Here is a 20,559-nt window from a genome sequence, read left to right as displayed (position 1 = left end):
TAAATTTTTATCGCATATTTAAATTATTATTATTTATAATACTTTTCCACATCATTGTGTCGACGTTTTAAGTGTACGCTTCCAACACCCTCTCAACCATCTGGGATGATCCACAACCTTAAAAAAAACTTAAAAATGGATCATCGTTGCCACCACCCTTAATTTAAAAATATTTCAGATGCTTTGATTTTCAAATGTAATAATTCGAATTTCAAATGAAAAACTTCAAATTACAAATGTAATAATTCGAATTTCAAATGTAATAATTCGAATTACAAATGGAAAATTTCGAATTACAAATGAAATAATTCGAATTACAAATGAAATAATTCGAATTTCAATTGGAATTCTCACATTACAAATGAAATAATTCGAATTTCAATTGGAATTCTCAAATTACAAATGAAATAATTCGAAATTCAATTGGAATTCTCAAATTACAAGTGAAATGTTTCGAATTTCAAATGAAATAATCAAATTACAACTGAAATTCTTCGAATTACAACTGAAATTATTCGAATTAAATGCGAAAATGGTGTAGAATGCCTCCATTTTCGATCCAAATCACAGCTTTTGATGTAGTGTTTTGGATTGAAATAAAGGCACTCTTCGGATTGCATTTTTAGTCAGTCTTAAGATGCAATAAAAATGCAAGCCATTGCGAAATATCCCAGAATAAATAAAATGCATTTATTATTTGTGTAAAACAAGAATACAAATAACTTTATTATATAAACACATATTAAAAAAAGTTTCCATTAAATTCAATCACATTAGAGTTTACTTTCTCCGTTCTCCAATTAACCAAAGCGCATCTGATTTTGCTTCCTAAAGGTTTTTTAAGTTGACTTCCCATCCCTACACCGACGTAGACAGGGGGGGGCCCGGGCCCGAAATGATTTTCGTTCCCATAGGATATTAGCTTATGCTACACATTTTTTTAATTTTTGAATAAAATTTTAAATTGTTTTAAATTTTTCAAGAAATATGTAAAGTATTTGGAGAAAGTATGACAGAGATCTTTTGTTTTTGAACATTTTGATAAGAGCAATTCAACAATAAAAGATAAAATCAAGATTATTGAGATTGAGGTCAAAGCTTATATTTTATTTATTGCATATTATTTCCAATATTTCGAAATTACATTTGATTTCATCTTCAGGGATTTTCTATCGATTACTCATTGAATTGTATTTTGGGAAGTACTTTCAATGGGTGCACATTAGGGCTATAACCAAAAAATACCACACCAGTACCGTGTGGGGAATTTTGTCCTGATAACGAAAACGCGTTTCTAAGATCGATTGGGTGAAAAAAGTTTCTACACCGACTGCGACTACTAAAACCCTTTTGATAGTTTTTCTACTTTGAATTTTAAATTTGCTTTGTTTGGATAAATATTTATAGAAAATAAATACAATTCTCACAGGCAAAGTCAAACTTTCGCGAATTTGTTGCAAATTACACCATATTCTCTTGTCCGATAGGTACAATAAATATAAACATAAAATTCGCGAGTTTATAAAAAAAAACAACAAAATTGCAATATTGTCAAAAGTTCCTAATATGCTCTGAAATGCCGTGATTTGATAACAAATGCAATGCATTTAGTGCGGAAACTTTTTTCGCGATAGAGAAAAAATTACACCTTATTTCATAATAGGTTTTTATGCTCTACACGGTGGTATTTTTGATATTTGCAAAAAAGTGCAAAAAGTTATATCCCTAGTGCATATTTCTAGAAAAGTTCCTTTTTCCTTCTTCGACTATGTGTGATCAAAAAAAAAAACTGGACGGAAACAGATTCTTCTTCGTCAAAATCTCAATAAGTATTAGTCGGCTTTGCGGACAGGAATATACCCTGAGCCTGTGTGAACTGAAACTTTTATCTATGGACAGATCGAACAACGGCTACACAACCAAAATCCCTTAACCCAAACAATGTATTAGGAGATTTTCAGAATTGTGTAACAATTTTCGGACGTATGAACTTGCCAACAAAATATGGATTTTATCATTGATCACAAGTGTTGCGGAGAAGGTACCTGAGGAAATGGACCGGACCAACATAGTTTATTTTGGAAGTAGATATTATTTTGGGAGTCATTCCTCTTAAAAGATATTGCGCCCACCCTCAGGAAATATGGACATGCCCACGAAAAACATAATACCGCTCTAAACACAAGAAATGCCTTCAGTAAAAATTTCTAAGGTTCATCGAACAGACTTTAAACTGCATTAAACAACTATTTTGAAGATTTTGTGAGGGATGTACCCAATGTGGTCCATTTTCGAGCTAAAACAAAGTTTGGACAAAATATTATTTTTCAAGAAAAATCGTACATACCGCTTTAGGTAAAATTCTTGAAATTTGGGGGGAAATACCAGAAGGAGTAGACCGAAAATCACCATCCTCTTAAGCCCCCGGCACATACGGTACGTTGTGCGACGCGTTGCGCGTTGAAAACAACAACCACATGAAAAATGTGTAAGTGATGCCAAGTTTGTTCTTGAAGTTTTCATGTGGTTGTTGTAACACAACGCTCAACGCGCCGTATGTGCCGAGGCCTTTACTTTAAATAACGCTCGCAGAAATATTGCGATAAACAAAGTTTGGACCAACGCAGTATCCGGATTCGATGAGGCACATACTGACTAAAGGCTGAGAGTATAAAAAATGTAGATTGGGACAAATTGTGTTTATGGATTTTTGCTAAAAAATGTATACATGTATAGATAGGCTCGGGCGCCAGAATTTCATTTTAAAAGAATTCAAGATTGGTCGCCAGAGTTTTCCTAGTTCCTGATCAATTTATGAGAAGATCCACGATAGGAAACCAAAATTTCTATAAGAGAAGTCCGATGATTGTACGCCAAAATTAGTCTGTTGACAGATGCCCGATTGGGCGACAGAATTTGTCATTCACATACCCGCTATTGGGTGCTAGAATTCCATCATGGATAGTCTCACTATTGTTCAGCATTAGTTCTCAATCAAAAAAAAACACTACCAGCCTTCAGAAATTCTTTGTGATAAGATCTACGATTGGACACCAAAATATATTTAGGGAAATAACTACAATTGGTTTCTTTATGACAATAAAACGATTGAATTTCCGAAATTGACCATATTCTGACACGGCAGCGTCCTTTATTTAAATAACTCCTAATTTTTACCTGTAAATACAAAAAAGTGGATAACTCCATGATATCCAAACGTTCCTTCTGCTTAAATCAATTCTCTACTAATCCCACTTTCCTTCTATAAATTACGCAATAAAATTGGAGTAGAAACTTGAAGCCGTGATTTTGAAATTTTGTGAAGTAGGTAACAAAGAAAAGGTCCTACCTAAACATTCCATGTAAACAAACAAATTAAATGTTAAGATATTTTTAAGCTTTCCAGATTGTATAATTTTTCTTTTGTTCTTACCGAAGTGACATCACTGAATTATATAACATTCACTGTAGTTGTGAGTTATTTGATAAATGATACACCCAAAAATATATGCGATTATTAATATATCCATTATTTTGAACATATATTAACTCTGATATATTGTCAAAAAAGTTCTGAAAACAAGGGGAAATTGGGCAACAAGTCTTACCTCATTTTAATTAAAACATAGTAATGAAAATTATTTCATCAGTAATAAAAGCCTAAAGTAAGGTTTACATCATTGCTAAATAAGAAATTTTCACTAACATGAACTTTCAACATTTTGGTCAGATGGGCCCCCCCCGAAATGAAATCCTGGCTACGTCCCTGCATCCCTAGTTTAGCTTTCAACATGGATTCCAACTGGACTCGACTCCATTAAAAATTTCCGCCTCGTGAATTAACGCAAAAATGTTCGCAACTTAAGTTTTTATTTCTTTATTTTATAACAAATTCACTATTTTATAACAAATGCACTCTCTCTTATTTTTAGAATAAATGATTTCGTCAGCGGTGGGTAGGGATCAACCAACTGTTTTTTTTTTTTTTTTTTTTGTAGGGATCTCTAAATCAACTGCTTTAGATTGATTAAAAACACAATCCGAAGAGTGCCTTTAAATTCAATCCAAAACACTACATCAAAAGCAGTGATTTGGATCGAAAATGGAGTGCATCCTGGCTGTGTGCTGTGGAAGCAAAATGGAGTGCATCTTAGCTAAGCGCTCTCTTGTAAAATTCATAAGTGAATTCATACCCAGCAAAAAATTGGAGTTATGATTTCACAACATCTTTCGATGTAGTCCAACAGAGTTATGAAAAATGCACTCAGTTCGATACATTTTATAAGCAGTTGCTGTAGAGATCCCTACAGAAAAAACAGTTGGTTGATCCCTACATATTTCTTCAAAAGATAAGAGTGTATACATTTCGAAGAATTATTCATAAAATAAAGAAATAACAACCTAAGTTGCGAACATTTATGCGGTAATTCACGAGAGGAAATTTTTAATGGAGTGGTGTTGGAGTCGAAAGCTGAACTAATGATGGGAAGGCAACATAAAAATACATTAGGATGTTGAAAGAAAATCAGATGCGCTTGGATTAAGTCGAGAGCGGAGGAAGTAAGCTCAAACTTGATTGAATTTAATGGGAACTTTTTTTACTTTGTGTTTATATAATAAAGTTCTTTGTGTTCTTGTTTTACACAAATAATAAATGCATTTATTTATTTTGGGATATTTTGCAATGGCTTGCATTCTAAGTGCATCTTTAGACTGATTAAAAATGCAATCCAAAGAGTGCCTTTAAATTCAATCCAAAACACTACATCAAAAGCTGTGATTTGGATCGAAAATGCAGTGCATCCTAGGTGTGTGCTGTGGAAGATATTTGAAGAAAATTCACTAGTGAATGTAAAATTCATTAGTGAATTCATAGGAAAAGATGTACTCCAACGGCAAATGTACTGTACAGTTGCAATGTTGCAACTTTATTTAAAATTTTTTTATTTTTAACTAATACGTAGAATTTTAGACACCCTTTTATGTATTTGGAAAAAAACTGCGACAACTTTTCTAGGGATCCACAAATTGGCTTGCTTATAGGGATCTTTAAGCGAGTGCTTCTATAATATATCGAACAGAGTGTATTTTTTATAAATCCGTGTGGACAGCATTGGAGGATGTAGTGAAATCATAACTCTGCATTGCACTACTTCCAAACTTTTTTGCTGGGATATGTCATAAGTACACATTAATTATAGTTGGCAACGTAGTAGCTACCAACGTATGCAACTCTGCTTCAATGTTTGTATACCTATTTATACAACTGTGGTGCAAAAATTTTCAAGCCAACAAAAACACACACATTTCCTCAATTTATTGTGGTTAAACATAGATTTTGTAATATTGTAAAAATGGTTGATCTGGATTGTATAGAGTCAGCAAAGCCACCACCGGCAAATGACGTGGATAATGAAATACCCGTGGAACAATTGTCATCTAATGAGGAAGAGAAAAAGCAATTATGTCGCCTTTGTATTGATACCTCCGAAAAAGTATTTAATATTTTTGAAGAAGTACAAATCGATGAACAAGGTAACAAAAACAAAGGACTGGAGCATGTTCTCTACGATCTATTTCAGATAAAGGTAATTTCTTGAATATTACATATTCTGTTTTTCAATAATACATACCATTACCATTGCGTCACTCGTTCTGGTTAAACAAGTTAGGGTAGATAACTAATGCCGGAAGCGGCATAAGGGGTTTGTATACATATGAGCATGAAATGGAAACGTCTTTGTAAATTGAAATACTCCTTGTCAATTGTGTTGCTAATAAAACTAAATACTAGTTCCTTCAGGATGTTTGTGGAACAATTATTATAGAGCATACAGGACATAACTTATCTATTTTAAATTTTTTGACCTTACCCTTGTACAATTAGCAGTCTGATGCGCCAAAAACACTATCGGCATAAGATAAGCTGAGGAACTAGGCTCGGGATCGGGATGCCTATTTTCTCTGGTAGGTTTCGTCATCTTGGTCAGAAATATGTATAACATTTGTTGTTGTTTGTTTCACATTGCGAATAGGTAAAGGCCGGCTATTTAGAGAAAAAATTTACAATTTAAAAGATATTTTGTTCTCTTGTCCGAAATAAAATTACCACCTGTCCATAAGATCCCCGGCGGAAATTTTCATGCTCCTCAGATGAAAAAAATGTACTACGTCAGCCATGTGGATGTATAACTTGCGACAGAAAGAAAATTGGCTTCTACAATTCTCCTCTGCTGGCTTCAGTAGCGGGACCATCCTGCTTCTGGAACAATATGTGTAACTTACGCTAAGTTAAAGACAGTTGTTAAATGCTGAAATCCGAATTCATTTAGTTCCTTAAGCATTACCATTCACATACAGTGTGGACCCAAAGTTTTATACGATTTCGCGTTTCGGATGACATCACTTGTTATTTAGCCGTTAACCACAATTTACTGAATCCCGTAGCAAAGTTGCTTTGCTTCAGGTGTGGTCTAGCTACCTTTTCCCATGTGATCACCGACTGGCTTGTTGATTTCAAAAGTATGTTCCCTAACTCTTGAACATTCAGCGGTCGTACGACGAAGCTTTGCTATTGCCGTCACATCTGCTGGGAATTTTGGTAAAATTTGAATTATTCGATCAGCAGGTACGTAGCGAGCGGGTGCAGCTATTATGATATACCTTAAAATTCTTTCAGGTACCCGAGAATCCGATTGGACTGCTCTTTGAAGCGGTGATTGATAAATTCTCGAATACCTTGCAAATAACCTTATCCATTCTACAGAAAACGACGGCTAGAGTTTATAAAGTTCTTCAGTCCGTTTACGGAGACAATGATAAGAAGGTGGTCTGAGAAAGTGAAATGACGGGCTGCAGGGCACGTCATTTATCGTAACGGATGCTACAATGGCGATGTCTGGAGAGCTGTGGGAATATCATCCTCGTAGGAGCGTCATTGTTAACCGTGCAAAATAAAGAGATCAATTTGCTCGGTCGGCGCTGTACCCCTCCAGTCAGTGCTTAGGACAAAATGCCAAAGCTCATGATGAGCAAGACGGTTATGGCCCTCCATATAACCATATTCATCGGCGGTATGTACACTTTACTGCTACCCCCATACACTCCATGTATTGGTCACTAGGGTCAAGCAAAATAGGTCTGTAATACACTGTTGTGTAAGGATGGCAAGTCCTCCTCCCCTTCTTGTACGACCCTTTCGCAAAACGTAACCATCGTTGCAAGCTACAGATGAGGGTGAATTTTGTTTCCTGGACCGCGGCACCATGATGTTCCTCTTTTCTTTCTACTGAACTTTCAAGAAATTTATCTATTATTTTGAGCAGGTGTGTATATAAAATATAATTAGACTTAATGTCGCGCCAATTTAGAAATATTAATTTTAACTTCTTTTGTTTTTGCAAACACTTAATAAAACTTTTATATATAAAGATGGGATCCTTCGTTAGATGACTTAGAAATTTAAAATTCGCTGATATAACAATTTAATACGTGTTTGCACAGTTTTAACGATACAGTGTACACGGTATTACTCGGGAATAGATCCATGAATCCATATATCTCATTCAAGATACGTTTACATGTAGTTTCACAATATAGTGATTTTAATAAGAAAGCGACTGCAATATTTCTGTTGTTCTATTGTCTCCTGTTGCTTAATAGTAAATAAAACTGCATCCAATCTAAACCAAATCAAATATTTGCAATGTTACGTATTTGATTTAATTCTAAACAAGGTGTAATATAAGCATTATGTGCTCTCAAATTTACTCTTCTACTATTCTAAAATTTCCATTAACTTTGCAATTTTTCTTCTAATGTTATGTTCTTATGCTCCATTTCAGTATGATCGTTCCTGTAACATACTACCGCAGGTTATTTGTCAACGTTGTTGGGAAATGGTAAACGCTTTCGACAATTTCCGTAAAATTGTAATAAAAAGTGAAGAGTATTTGCAAAAGAGGTTGGAGCTAATGAAATCAAATGCATTTCTGGAAGATTTTGAAGACAAAAGACCCGGTTTAAATGGTAACCCTGGTGTTTTTGTGCCAGATGATGATTGTGAAATTCAAGAAGTCAATCCAGATGAAGAATTTGAATCATCTGATGATGATTTTTCCATGGAGTCAGATTCGGAGAATGATGAGGTTCAATTGCCAGCAAAAGATGTGGAATCTTTAACCCCGAAGCCACTTCAGATTAGTGTAAATAAAACACCTGTCGTCTCCAAAACCCCCATTGTAAACGAATCTATCCAACACAAAGATGTATCATCAGTACTTAATGAACATAAGGGACTTGAATTTACTATCACGAACACATACTTGTGCCAATATTGTGATATGGCCTTTACAACACATTCAGAATCACTGGAACACGAAGCGTTGCATGATAAAGTAATGCCTTACATCTGTAATTTCTGCCCTAAAGCGTACAACAATCGTCAGGCTATGATAATGCACATTAAAGAATTACATGATCCCGAAAAACCATACATATGTGCCCTATGTCGCAAGGGTTTCTGTAGAAGATCCGATCTTAAAAAACATACGATCGTTCACACTGGTGTGCGACCATTTGCTTGTCCGCTTTGTTCGAAAAGCTTTTCACGCAACACAAATCTACATAAACACATGCGCATCCACAGCAGTATTAAACCGTATGTCTGTCAGCAATGCCCACGTTCTTTTACCACAGGTACTGAGCTGCTAAAACATGCACGTGCCCATTCCGAAATAAAGACATTTAAATGCACAAAATGTCCGGCGACATATGCTCGGAAAGATAAACTACTAATACATGAGCAGTCTCATCAACGAAAAGAGCTAGATGCTTTACAGAATCCAAGTAGATCTCTGGGTTCTCTGCCAATTGTACAAAACCAAGACACGTTTGATGTGGCACCAACTTTAAATCCCTACTTAAATCAAGATTTAAATCAATTGAATTCAATTGATGAACAACAACGTTTGATGATGCAAAATATGAATTTTGCTCAAAGGCCAGTTTTTCCTCAATTACCCGTAACAATACCATCAGTAATTACAACTCCACAACCACCACCTCCTGCTCCAAAACCTCAGAAATCTTCTCATCCCCGTATACATCCCTGTGATATTTGTGGCAAGTCATTTACCCGAGAAAGAGATCTTCACCGACACCAAGCATTACATTTAGATACATTATTTACTTGCAAACAGTGTGGTCTTGGATTTAGTCGTCGTGAAAAGTTAGCCAGACATGAGTTGGAACAACATGGACCCCAGTTTCCATGTGACATATGTCGCATAACATTTCATAAAAAGGAGGAGTTGGATATGCATTTAAAAATGCATGAACTACAACAAAGCGCTGCCATATCAGCCCAACAAGCGATTCTCAATGCAGCTGGTGTGGGACATACACCAGCGATGGATATAGTCCCCCATATACATCAAGTCGTATCACAGCAAACAATATCCAGTTCGGCGACTGCAGTTCCTGCGCCACCTATGCCTCCTGTAGTATCTATACCCCCACCCCAGCGTCCTTCAATGGCTGATATGTCTTTTTATAGTCAAATGGTACCAACTATGAATCTCGGTTTTTATAGTGAAACACGACCAGAAGATCGTAATGGCATTTGAACAGAAGAACATTTCTAATACATACTACATTATTATATACTGTCACATTCAGAGAAAGAAAAATATCCCAAGATTATTGCTAATCTCAAATTTAAGATTTTACTGTCAAAGTATTTAATTATAGATGATCTCTTTGAGTAAAATTTATTATTGAAATGAATAAATATATTGTAATTATTATTTGAACAATATAATGCATTACAAATAATTGAACTTGGGCATAAATTGAATGTAGAACATCATATACGTTGCGATAGAGCCTAATATCTGAAAGATGAAAGAATACAAACATTATGTACAATCATGTAGTCAGTATTTAACTTACTCCACTAGCTATGTGACAATCAATTGTAAAGCATCCAAACGCATTGAAAGTAATTTGTTGATGACTTATTTGCAATGAGAAGTTTTGTATCTGTAAAATGTAAAAAATGAAAAAGTGTTGAAATTATTTCACAATTACATAAACTATGTACATGAAATCAATGATTTAGAATGGCGTCTAGTGCATTTTTGGTTGTTAAATAGACTTTCCTTCAATTGTGGCTAATATAAATAATTTCACATATTTTTACTGCAAATACAGTTGATCGAATTCCGCTTCAATTTCTAAACCATTTTCAGAGACTCATAAATTATAAATTACCTTACGCGATAAACGCAAATTTCCAACCCTATGTCGTATGCTATGTAATGACTTGGGGATTAACTTTGCCTGTAATAATAATAAAATTACAATTAATCATTTATTTTATGAAAATTTTCCCTCCAAAATCTCGCAAAATAAAGTACTTCTAATTGCAAAGGATTGTGTACAAATACCGACAGTTGACCACTTTAAAGAAGCAAATAAGCATGATGAGCTTCGTCGTACGAACCCTGTATACCCATGAGTTAGAGAACTTACTCTTAGAGGTAGTTTACACCATCTATCAATGTCATATGACACGAAATAAAGACATTCCATATATACCCACGCACAAAGTAAATGGCGTAAGGAAAATCCCCAATATTGCACATATTAGAGACTACATAATGATGGAAAATTTCATGTCATATGACATTTACATATAGTGTAAACCAGGTATCGGCACCAATACAAATGCATTGTTTGCGGCCTCACGCATACGACTCTCTCTCGCTCTCTCCACAAACAGCGTGTGCGTTAATGCATTGCTAAAATTAAAAATCATTGAAACAACCGACAGCAGAACCTTCTTCATTGACTTCTTAACGAAGACTGAGTGGTGGTTGTTCTGTTGTTATTCTCATCAAGGGCACGTGTGCCCCTTTTTGCCGGACATTGGTGTAAACTACCCCTTAAAGTCAACAGATTAGAAGGCGAGCATAAGCGGAAAAAGCGGCTTGACACCTGAATCAATGCAACATACAACATTAACCCAAATACATACAGTATCGGCCAAAACTAAAGCACCCCCTCAGTAAATTTTTTTGAAAAGATAATTTTTTTATGAAAACTAAATTATAAATTTATTTTTTATTTTTCTTTTTATTTATTTATATCTTTATAATTGAAAAATACAAAAAGAAGGAGATCAGAATTTAATAAACAAAAGTTAAAATTCAAAAAACATTTTAGGTCGCAAATATAAGCGGACAAAACTAAAGCACCCCCCCCATTTGAGGTACAGCAAAAACTATTGAAATCAATATTTCGTTGCTTATCCTCTATTCTGGATGACACAATCACATCTTTTAGGCATAAAGGATACTAAATTATTAATTATTGCAGGCGAAATATTCGGTTTTCGGAAAATTTAGCTTAAATTCTCAAAATACTGAAAATCGGAAGTTACCGTTATATGGGGGCTACACCCAAACGTGAACCCAGGTCTACGATTTTTGGTGAATATGTTTTGTGACCACTAGGAACCCTAAGTACCAAATTACAGCTAATTTAGTAGGAAAATGTGGCTTAAATATTCGAAATACCGAAGATCGGAAGGTACCGCTATAAGGGGGCTATACCAAAACATTAGCCGATATTGTTCATATTCATCCAAAAATGATGCTACAGCATCCACTAGTCAAATACAATACGCTAACGTTTAAAAATTAGCAAAAGAACGAATTGCAGAAGAACGATAGACGCCGGCTTATTCAGTCGACGACCAGCAAAAAAATAAAACCTTTCATATCGACTAAAAATGAAGGAGCCAGACTGGCATTCGCCAAGACCCATTTGAACTGTTTTCCGATGAATCTATGTTTAATTCAAAGTATTCAGATGGTAAAAGGCTTGGACCAAATGGGCAACCGTTAAATCCTAAATATTGCAAAGACGCTGTAAAACATGGAGGCGGAAGGTTTTTGCTGGTCGTCGACTGAATAAGCCGGCGTCTACCGTTCTTTTGCAATTCGTTCTTTTGCTAATTTTTAAACCTAAGGGATTTAGTATTTGACCAGAGAATGCTTTAGCATCATTTTTGGATGAATATGAACAATATCGGCTAATGTTTTGGTATAGCCCCCTTATAGCGGTACCTTCCGATCTTCGGTATTTCGGATATTTAAGCCACATTTTCCTACTAAATTAGCTGTAATTTGGTACTTAGGGTTCTTAGTGGTCACAAAACATATCCAATAAAAATGGTGGACCTGGGTCCACGTTTGGGTATAGCCTCCATATAACGGTACCTTCCGATTTTCAGTATTTTGAGGATTTAAGCTAAATTTTCTGAAAATCAATTATTTCGCCTGCAGTAATTAATAATTTAGTATCTTCTATACCAAAAAGATGTGATTGTGTCATTCAGAATAGAGGATACGCAACGAAATATTGATTTCAATAGTTTTTGTTGTACCTCAAATTGGGGGGTGCTTTAGTTTTGTCCGCTTATATTTGCGACCTAAAATATTTTTTGAAATTTAACTTTTGTTTATTAAATTCTGAATTCCTTATTTTTGTATTTTCCAATTATAAAGATATAAATAAATAAAAAGAAAAATAAAATATAAATTTATAATTTAGTTTTCATAAAAAAATTATCATTTCAAAAAAAATTACTGAGGGGGTGCTTTAGTTTTGGCCGATACTGTATGTCCAATGTCCTAAATATAGGACACACAAAATTCTTGCTAATTTTATATGTCACGTTTATCAAAGTACCGTTTATTTTATTGATATACCTACTTAGTTTTTTGATATACTGATTATTTTGTGCTACTATTTTTGAGTTTTGAGATGTAGTTCTTCGAAGGTGCCATCTATCGCTTAGTTTTAACAATCGGGCATGTTCTGGAATTCGCCGAATAATTTGCGTTATAACCGATTGATGCAGGATGATAGTACAAGTTAAAACACGTCGTATGATACAAAGAAAATGGTAGTATGTCGCGTTTTTCTATATGTTTTGCCCTTGTCGGAAAAGGTCGTAAGTCCACAAAACGTACAAATTTGAGTACGAAAAGGTCGTAAGTCCACAGGAAAATGTATACTTTGAAAGAATACTACAGCTAATGTAGTTCAGATATAATGTTTAACGTCATCCATGGTTGGGGTACAATGTAAAGAACTAGCCTACACCTTTGGATGATATTTGGCGGAGTCTGTGGACCAAACTTTTGAACCAAAATTTGATATTGCAACGAAAATTTCCATTTGAAATCTATTTTCCCCTATAAGCGAACTGATTATGAAAGAAGGACCTCTGGCCTTTTCATTGATACAAATTGGGATGCTGTATGAGTTCAAAAACCTCATATATTGAAAAATTTGTAAAAAAAAATCAAAATTTTTACTGTTTTTACTGTCGTATATCTTACTTAACTTTATCAACTGGTAATTTGTGGTTTCTCTAGGGACATTTATGGGCCGATTCCGTACAAATAACTTGTTATCGACGATTATTTTCTATCGCTGTACGTAGTGCAATTTTAAATTTTGTCGCAGAGACGATAGACGACGCGACATGACTCGCCTCGCTGTACGGAATCGGCCCATTATTCACATAACGAGATTAGTTTGTGTTTTGAATTTAATAAAGTAATATCTTTTAAATGACGGTTAAGTGCAATGTTTATATTATTAAATGATTCTAAATAATAATTGATTGAAATGGTATTAAACTAAGAAGTCATTATGGTTTTTGCTAACAAAGAGCAGTATGAATTTGGAATGGAATTAGACGATGTTGCCATGGGTCAAGTTCCCTATGATTTTCACGGTGATTCTGAAAGCTCTGATGATAAACTTCCTAAACGCAGGAAGACATTACATGCTGAAGATTCTACATGGTTTGCAGACAAAAACAAAAGATGCGGGGAGTTGGTGCAGAAATACTTGGGAAGACAAAGAAGAACACTATTTGGGATGTAGCTAAGAAACCACGTACATTAACGGAATTAATCATGAAATTTAATTGAAGGAAAAGGTCGTAAGGCAAAAACACAACGGCGTAAGTACAACGTGTCATGTTTTATATTAAATATTAGCCGAACCGGTCCACGTAGCTGGCCCTTGAAACAGTTTATGTTACCTTTCCGTATGTCAACTACATATATATTTTTTTTTTTGCATCGCAAATTAGTTGGGATATGCAAGTGACTATCAATAACAAGTAAGAACGTCGTTAAATTCGGCCAGGCCGAACTTGTTATACCCTCCTCCATGAGTTGTATTAAATTTTACTTCAATTAGTTTCCTTTCTTTTATGAAATTTTAGCAATTTCGGTAAAACAATGTGGCTAACCTTCAAAATGCCAAAATTCGGGAGGCACCGTTCTATGGGGCTATATGAAGGCGCGGACCTATATAGAGAAATTTATGGGAGAAAGTTTTATACCCCAAACGAAGAATAAATACCAAATTTCAGCCATTTCGGAGGAATATTGAGGTCATACCTTTAAAATACAGGAAATCGGGAGGTACCGTTCTATAGGGCTATATAAAGGCGTCAATACTAAACATCCTAGAAGTAATAGAAACTTCTATACCAAATCACGAAGATCTATCTTAAAAATTGCGAGCTGTATCTTAATTTCAAAAGATGGACAGACGGTCATGGTTATATCGACTTAGAATTTTACTCTGATCAAGAATATATGTATATAATTTATAGGGTCTCCGCTGAATATATCGATATGCTACAAACTGAATGACAAATTTAATTATACCCTCCATATTATGGTGGAGGGTATAAAAATCTTCACAAATGTTGGTGTCGATATGCCATTTTAAAGTACAATACACATTGTCAGTTTTGAATGACGATTTTTTGCAATTATCGATAACTGTCCAACCGTAAAGCAACCACAAAATATTTTGTGGTTGCACGATGAATGACAAAAATGAACGGCCACACTAGCAAGCAACAACAAAGCTGTCATTCAAAAATGGCAATGTGTACCTACCTTTATATACCTAATGAAACTATAGCTATCGAAATGTTGCCTTCTAATCTAAAAACTTGCTTTCCAATTAGACCAAAGCATCGTTACGCATAACATCTGGTATTTCCATTGATTTGTAGCTTATTTAAGAAAGTGGGAGTGGTCGGGTCTTATTGCTAAAATATGTACCCAAGATTGTGGAAACGGAATAGTTCGTAAGTTTTATATATAGCGCATTTAAAAAATAGGGCACAGGTGTAACCCACCCCCTCCGAAATTCAAAAAAAAAAAATAAAAAGCCTATTTTCACCTCGGTTGTTCCTTGTAAATTCTCTGAAATTTTCAAAAAAAAAAAATAGATTCAGCCGTTTTTGAGTCTATGCGGAATATACAAACATTCACACATTGTTTTTATATATAAGATTTCCCCCAAAATTATGGTCCATTAAACCCGCTAATAATTATCTTATCACCATGTTAAATTGCAAGCTTACTCTTTGTCTTAAACTCAAATCATTCTTAAAATGTCGTTCCGATCAGAATATCACTGCGATTTACATGATAGCTACAAAGTCGGGAAAAAAATGTGGATTTGATCTATTTCACACCTTTCGATCATAACCAACATCTAATGGGGTCACTTCTGCTCGGAACCCGACCTCTCCACAAAATTTCGTGACGATCGGTCCAAAATTGAGGCCTGGAGTTTTATTACAATTGTTAATGCATGGACGGACGCACTTAGGTAGATCGCTTTATCTCGTCAAGATATGAAAAAATGGCAAGGGGAGGGGGTCTACGACGAATACTTCGCGATGTTACACGAATATTGGACAAAACAAACGTATAATACCCTTTCCACATTGTTTTGTAAAGTATAAATATTTTATTTTAAAAACGTCCGTAAATTGTAGGAAAATGTCGTAAGTCCCTACAAAAATACAAAACTGTACAAGGAAAAGGTCGTAAGTCCAAAGACATCCAATTATCTCCCAAACGCGACGGAATTTTATTAATGGGTACTTTACACGATATGTTTTTTGCATATGAGTTGTCACTTCTCCCATACAAAATGTATATGCAAAGTGACAACTCATATGTAAAAAACATATCGTGTAAAGTACCCATAAACAAAGTACAGGTATTGAAGCGGAATAAATAAACGAAGAATTCTGCCTTTACCACCATAATAAAATCTTTAATACAGAAAGCGCTGGAATGTTTTTTCTTCCTCCTGAAAAATTTATTGAGAGGTACTTACGACCTTTTCCGACGGAGCAGACGATATCTGAGTTTAGTAAATTGTAGGCATCTTTTAAATAACTTTCGAATCCGGGAAGAAGGATGATAAAACGGCTGTTGTCCCCTGTCAGAGGTAACAATCTTCACGCGATACAGGGGCTTAGGTCGCAATCTCTCGGTACTCGACATGGCATCTTAAACGGACTAATAGAGCTCCGTTTTACTTGATTTTTTTGAGCGTGAGAGAGTGCGGCTGACCAAAGGTTATCCAGGTAGCGATCTCCTACCCATCAGAGATCCCCCAACACCGGGGTGTTATGCGTAAAACTCGTGCCTATCGGTGTTTTAAGGTTTGCAGTGGGGTACCTAAAACTGTATTCGAACGGAGCCTCGTTGACACCTGGGCGAATCAACGAGTAACGAACTTGGTCTTCTGTCAATGCCCTTACCGTGGTAAGGAGGCAATGACACGGTTGACCTCCCATCCTTCCTTTAAACCAAATAGCCTATGGATAACAGAACTTTTAAAAAACCCCCCAAAAAACAAAAACCTTCAAAAAAACAAAAAACCCCGACTGATGTTGGTGTGGATGCCTTGGCACCCTCAGTCTTCACTTCCACAAGCGCAAGTACCTCTCTCTCGTTGACGATTAGGAATATGGACACGGACAACTCTCATTTAATCTCCCCCTCCACTTCGCGTGGTACCCCAACCAGGGGTAAGGTCGACAGCCCTACGTTAGACATAATTAACGACAGTCTAAACACACATGGCTGGCAAACAATACTAATTAATCATTGTTTTTTCTCTCTCCTTCACACAGGGGGATAGAAATCGGCTCAACACTGAACAACACCCTCAGCGGCAATACACTCACATCATATTCACTACATCAACAACTTTACCACAATCACAGCAGTCGCGCAACCATATCCATTACTCACCACACCCATCACACCAAGCCACTTTACATCAACAAAGCGACAATAGCCCAACCACCTCATATTACTTCAGAATAAACCAGTCACCACTTTCAACACCCACCTTATAAATCAGCATCCATCATCATCACATCCAACCCATCTAAACTTACATCCACCATCACAACCTCAGCAACAACCCTGTAGGAAGTGTGGGGTCATGTGTTGACATGTCGCCAGTTTGTCTACTAATATGGTGACAAAGTCAACACTTTGTCACCAGGTTGTCAACTATTGATACCTTTACCTTAATAAGAAGAAGCATTGTGTATATTGACAGATTATAGCCCAAAGAAGCATATTTTTTAATTTTCTTAATTGTTTGGCGTAAAATAATTTTTGCGGTTGGTGAAAAAAGTGTTATTGTAAAAATCAATAAAATTTCGTGAAAACTTAAAGCATATAATTTCAATAACAAGTATAAGCAAAAGAAAATATAAAATACATGTGAAAAATAAACAATTCTATAGCAAAGTACGAATTCTGAGGCGACTAACAACATTTGTGGTGAAATTTCGACAATTAGACATTATGTGGAACCTTTAGAGAAGATTGTGGAGCCTGATGTATATATTGTCCCGTCTCGCTGGAAATGCTGAATGCAACTAAACATAATAATGAATTACAATGTTGAAGAATTATTTGGCAAAAATCGATTGTGAGATTTTTCCAATGTTATACAGCTGTAATAGGCAAGCAAATTTAAGGACATATTTTTTATTTATGTTTATTTATACATGTTTATTCTTTTCAATTCCTAGATGTTATATCAACATTCAGCGAATCGCCTGATAAAACGTTAAGTGCAACAGAAGAATAACTATTTTAAGCAGACAAGTCATTGGTGCGACTTGGCCAAGAAAATAAAACGAAAACCTTTTTTATTATTTATATGTTAAAATGTTTAAGCAGCCTTGAAAACATTGTCTTTTTTACTAATTTTTACTTATGTGGAATCTTTGGCTTAGCCATTTAAAAAGATAAAAATACTGTAATACACAATTTGTATATTTTTAGCATTTTCAATATTATTTGTTTTATTCTTTAATGAAATATAGTATTTAAACAAATGTGTAGCTTCATCTTCTTATTAAACGTACTATATAGCTGTTTTATCTAGGAATAGTTCCAAATAAGCTAAAAAATTTAGTATTGAAAATCTGGTACTATTGACTCACTACCTCCATTGTCTATACTGACTCACTACCTCCAATGTCTATACTGACTTACTACCTCCAATGTCTATACTGACTCACTACCTCCAATGTCAACACATGGTTCCTCAGGAACTACTGACTTACTACTGACATACTAGTTCCAATGTCAGTACTGACTTTCGAATGACACGTTCATACAAAATGTCTATAGGATATTACATTAGTTGTCTACAGTTTGTCAGTAGTACTGTTGACAATGTCAGTAGTGAGTCAGTATAGATTCACTATTGACATTTCCTACAGGGAACCTATAAACTCACATCCATCATCACAGCATCACCTACACACTCAACTTCACAACAAATCCGCAATAATCCAGCATCTATCATCATTACATATAGTCCAACCACAACACACAGTTTCTTTAAGGATGATCACAATGGACCTCAAGGTCTCCGAGTGAAGTAGCTGCCAACAACGGTAGCTGCGCGTCCTAAAACCAAACCAAACCAAAACTTTCGTTCGAAACGCGTAATCATCCAAAGCGTCGGGTCCACATGGAATCTCAATGGTAATTCTTAAGCAACTGGATGAAAGTTGGCAAGGTGGTCCCGCTACTGATGCCAGCAGAGGCGAATCATCCCTTTTTTCCCAGTAGCGATAAGAAGCACTTTCCCAATGTACTCAACATTATAATGGATTCCGGAAAATTCACAGCATGACTGGCTTCCGTATCGTCATTTGATTTGTGTTGTTTATCGTCATTTGATTTGTGTTGTTCCTCGAAAATGCACAAAATGTATCAGAAAGTCCCGGGCCACACTACAGTAATTTCATTGAAATTTTGATATGAAATTATGCGTCTCTAGATCGACGTCCATAGTAGAGTAAAATCATAAAATTGCTGTAGTGGGGAATTCGATTTAAGAACACCTAATTTCATGAAATTTTTAATGAAATTCACGCTAGTGTGGACCGGGACAAATAAAAATGATACATGTTTGCTTTTTACCTGAATTGAAAATGTGTACATTTGACGTTTTGAAACACGTATGTAGCTTCGCAGTTGTTAACTACAACGGCGTTAAGAAACATAATACATCGCAGATGACATTTGCTTTATTGTATGCTGTTTATCGGCAAATGTTTATAATAACCTTATTTTATAAGGAACTCGAAATATGTTTTGACGAACAGCATTTATCATTTGAAATGATTCGCTCTTATTACGGTTAGCGTAGTTTACATTTTCTATATTATGAAAAATTATGGCTGACTTCATAAATGCAGTATGATTCATCAATTGACATCGTCGTGACTTCATAAATGTCACGCGAAACGTCACATTGCGCAGTAATTTATAAATTTGTGCAGTGTTTCCACTTCTGCTGCACAACAATTGACATTTCTTTAGTACTGTTATGTCAACTGACATTTGCGAAGAAAATAAGAAAAATACATAAAAAACAATTGGAAATGGCGGATTTGTGGTAATTATTTAATATAATAAATTTATTAAAAAAAAGCGAATTTTACAAAAAGTAAACAAAGTAAAGCAATGTATGCGTTCTTAAATGCAGCAAAATGACTCGGCTCTTTTTTGACAATGTCAGTGTTGCCAATCATATTTACTTCATCCGTTTATGATCCTGCCAATATCTGCAATGTAATTACTGCAAATTTCTTAGTTCTTGCTCAAAAGATGATTTCGAACGAATTATTTTACAATTTAAACATATACATACATATATATTTTTTTTAATTTGGTATGAGAAAAAAATTGTCGTTGCCGTAAATTTTTCGTGATACCATAAAACAGGGTTGCTCAGAATAGTTCGTGTATTAGTAGTGGTAAGACACTCTCCCCATTACTATGTCGATGGTCAGACTAGCAAGGTTTCTTGAAACCAATTTCGGTAAAGTTTCTTTTCAAGTTTCGTTAGTGTCCACACACGTTAACGTGAAATTTAAGATTTTTGCGTGTCCTCTTTATTTTACCATTCGCGTTTGTTGTGTTTCTCATACCAATAAAAACAAAAAAGACATAAATAAACCAAAAAAACAACATAAAATAATTAACATTAATAATTAAATTAATATTAATAGTTAAATTGTCACTATTTCATTAATTAAATGTTTTTATTAAATCTTTTTATGTTTGTTTTGTTGTTAACGTTTGCTTGAGAAAATAAAAATGAAAG

General features: G+C 35.0%; 2 protein-coding genes across 3 annotated transcripts in view; one reads left to right on the top strand and one right to left on the bottom strand.

Moving 5' to 3' along the window:
- The first annotated feature begins 5,247 nt into the window (after nucleotides 1–5,247).
- Nucleotides 5,248–9,815, top strand: prg (piragua). Of its 2 annotated transcripts, none has more exons than XM_073968103.1 (2): nucleotides 5,248–5,588; nucleotides 7,845–9,815. In XM_073968103.1, the coding sequence occupies exons 1-2, from the start codon at nucleotides 5,355–5,357 to the stop codon at nucleotides 9,624–9,626; spliced, it is 2,016 nt and encodes a 671-aa protein (XP_073824204.1). In that variant the 5' UTR covers nucleotides 5,248–5,354; the 3' UTR covers nucleotides 9,627–9,815. The 2 variants fall into 2 exon arrangements, with proteins under 2 accessions (XP_073824204.1, XP_073824205.1); XM_073968104.1 differs by lacking the exon at nucleotides 5,248–5,588 and adding an exon at nucleotides 6,355–7,325.
- Nucleotides 9,754–20,559, bottom strand: part of LOC141394160 (gustatory receptor 8a-like) — a 26,590-nt gene continuing 15,784 nt past the window's right edge. The window contains exons 3-5 of the mRNA XM_073968105.1: nucleotides 10,273–10,341; nucleotides 9,952–10,041; nucleotides 9,754–9,893 (exon numbers count right to left, since the gene is read on the bottom strand). Coding sequence (XP_073824206.1) covers nucleotides 9,825–9,893; nucleotides 9,952–10,041; nucleotides 10,273–10,341 — 228 coding nt within the window. The 3' untranslated portion in view covers nucleotides 9,754–9,824. The remainder of the gene's footprint in view (nucleotides 9,894–9,951; nucleotides 10,042–10,272; nucleotides 10,342–20,559) is intronic.

This window comes from Musca autumnalis, unplaced genomic scaffold, assembly GCF_047663935.1.
Source record: "Musca autumnalis isolate F117 unplaced genomic scaffold, ASM4766393v1 scaffold_2, whole genome shotgun sequence".
NCBI classification, from domain to species: Eukaryota; Metazoa; Arthropoda; class Insecta; order Diptera; family Muscidae; genus Musca; species Musca autumnalis.
The sequence above is the reverse complement of the archived record's forward strand: the minus strand, read 5'-3'. Positions and strand labels throughout refer to the sequence as shown.

Coding starts and splice junctions, on each gene's coding strand:
- prg (XM_073968103.1), top strand. CDS start 5,355: ATGGTTGATCTGGATTGTATAGAGTCAGCAAAGCCACCACCGGCAAAT. Junction 5,589..7,844: donor ACGATCTATTTCAGATAAAG/GTAATTTCTTGA, acceptor GCTCCATTTCAG/TATGATCGTTCCTGTAACAT.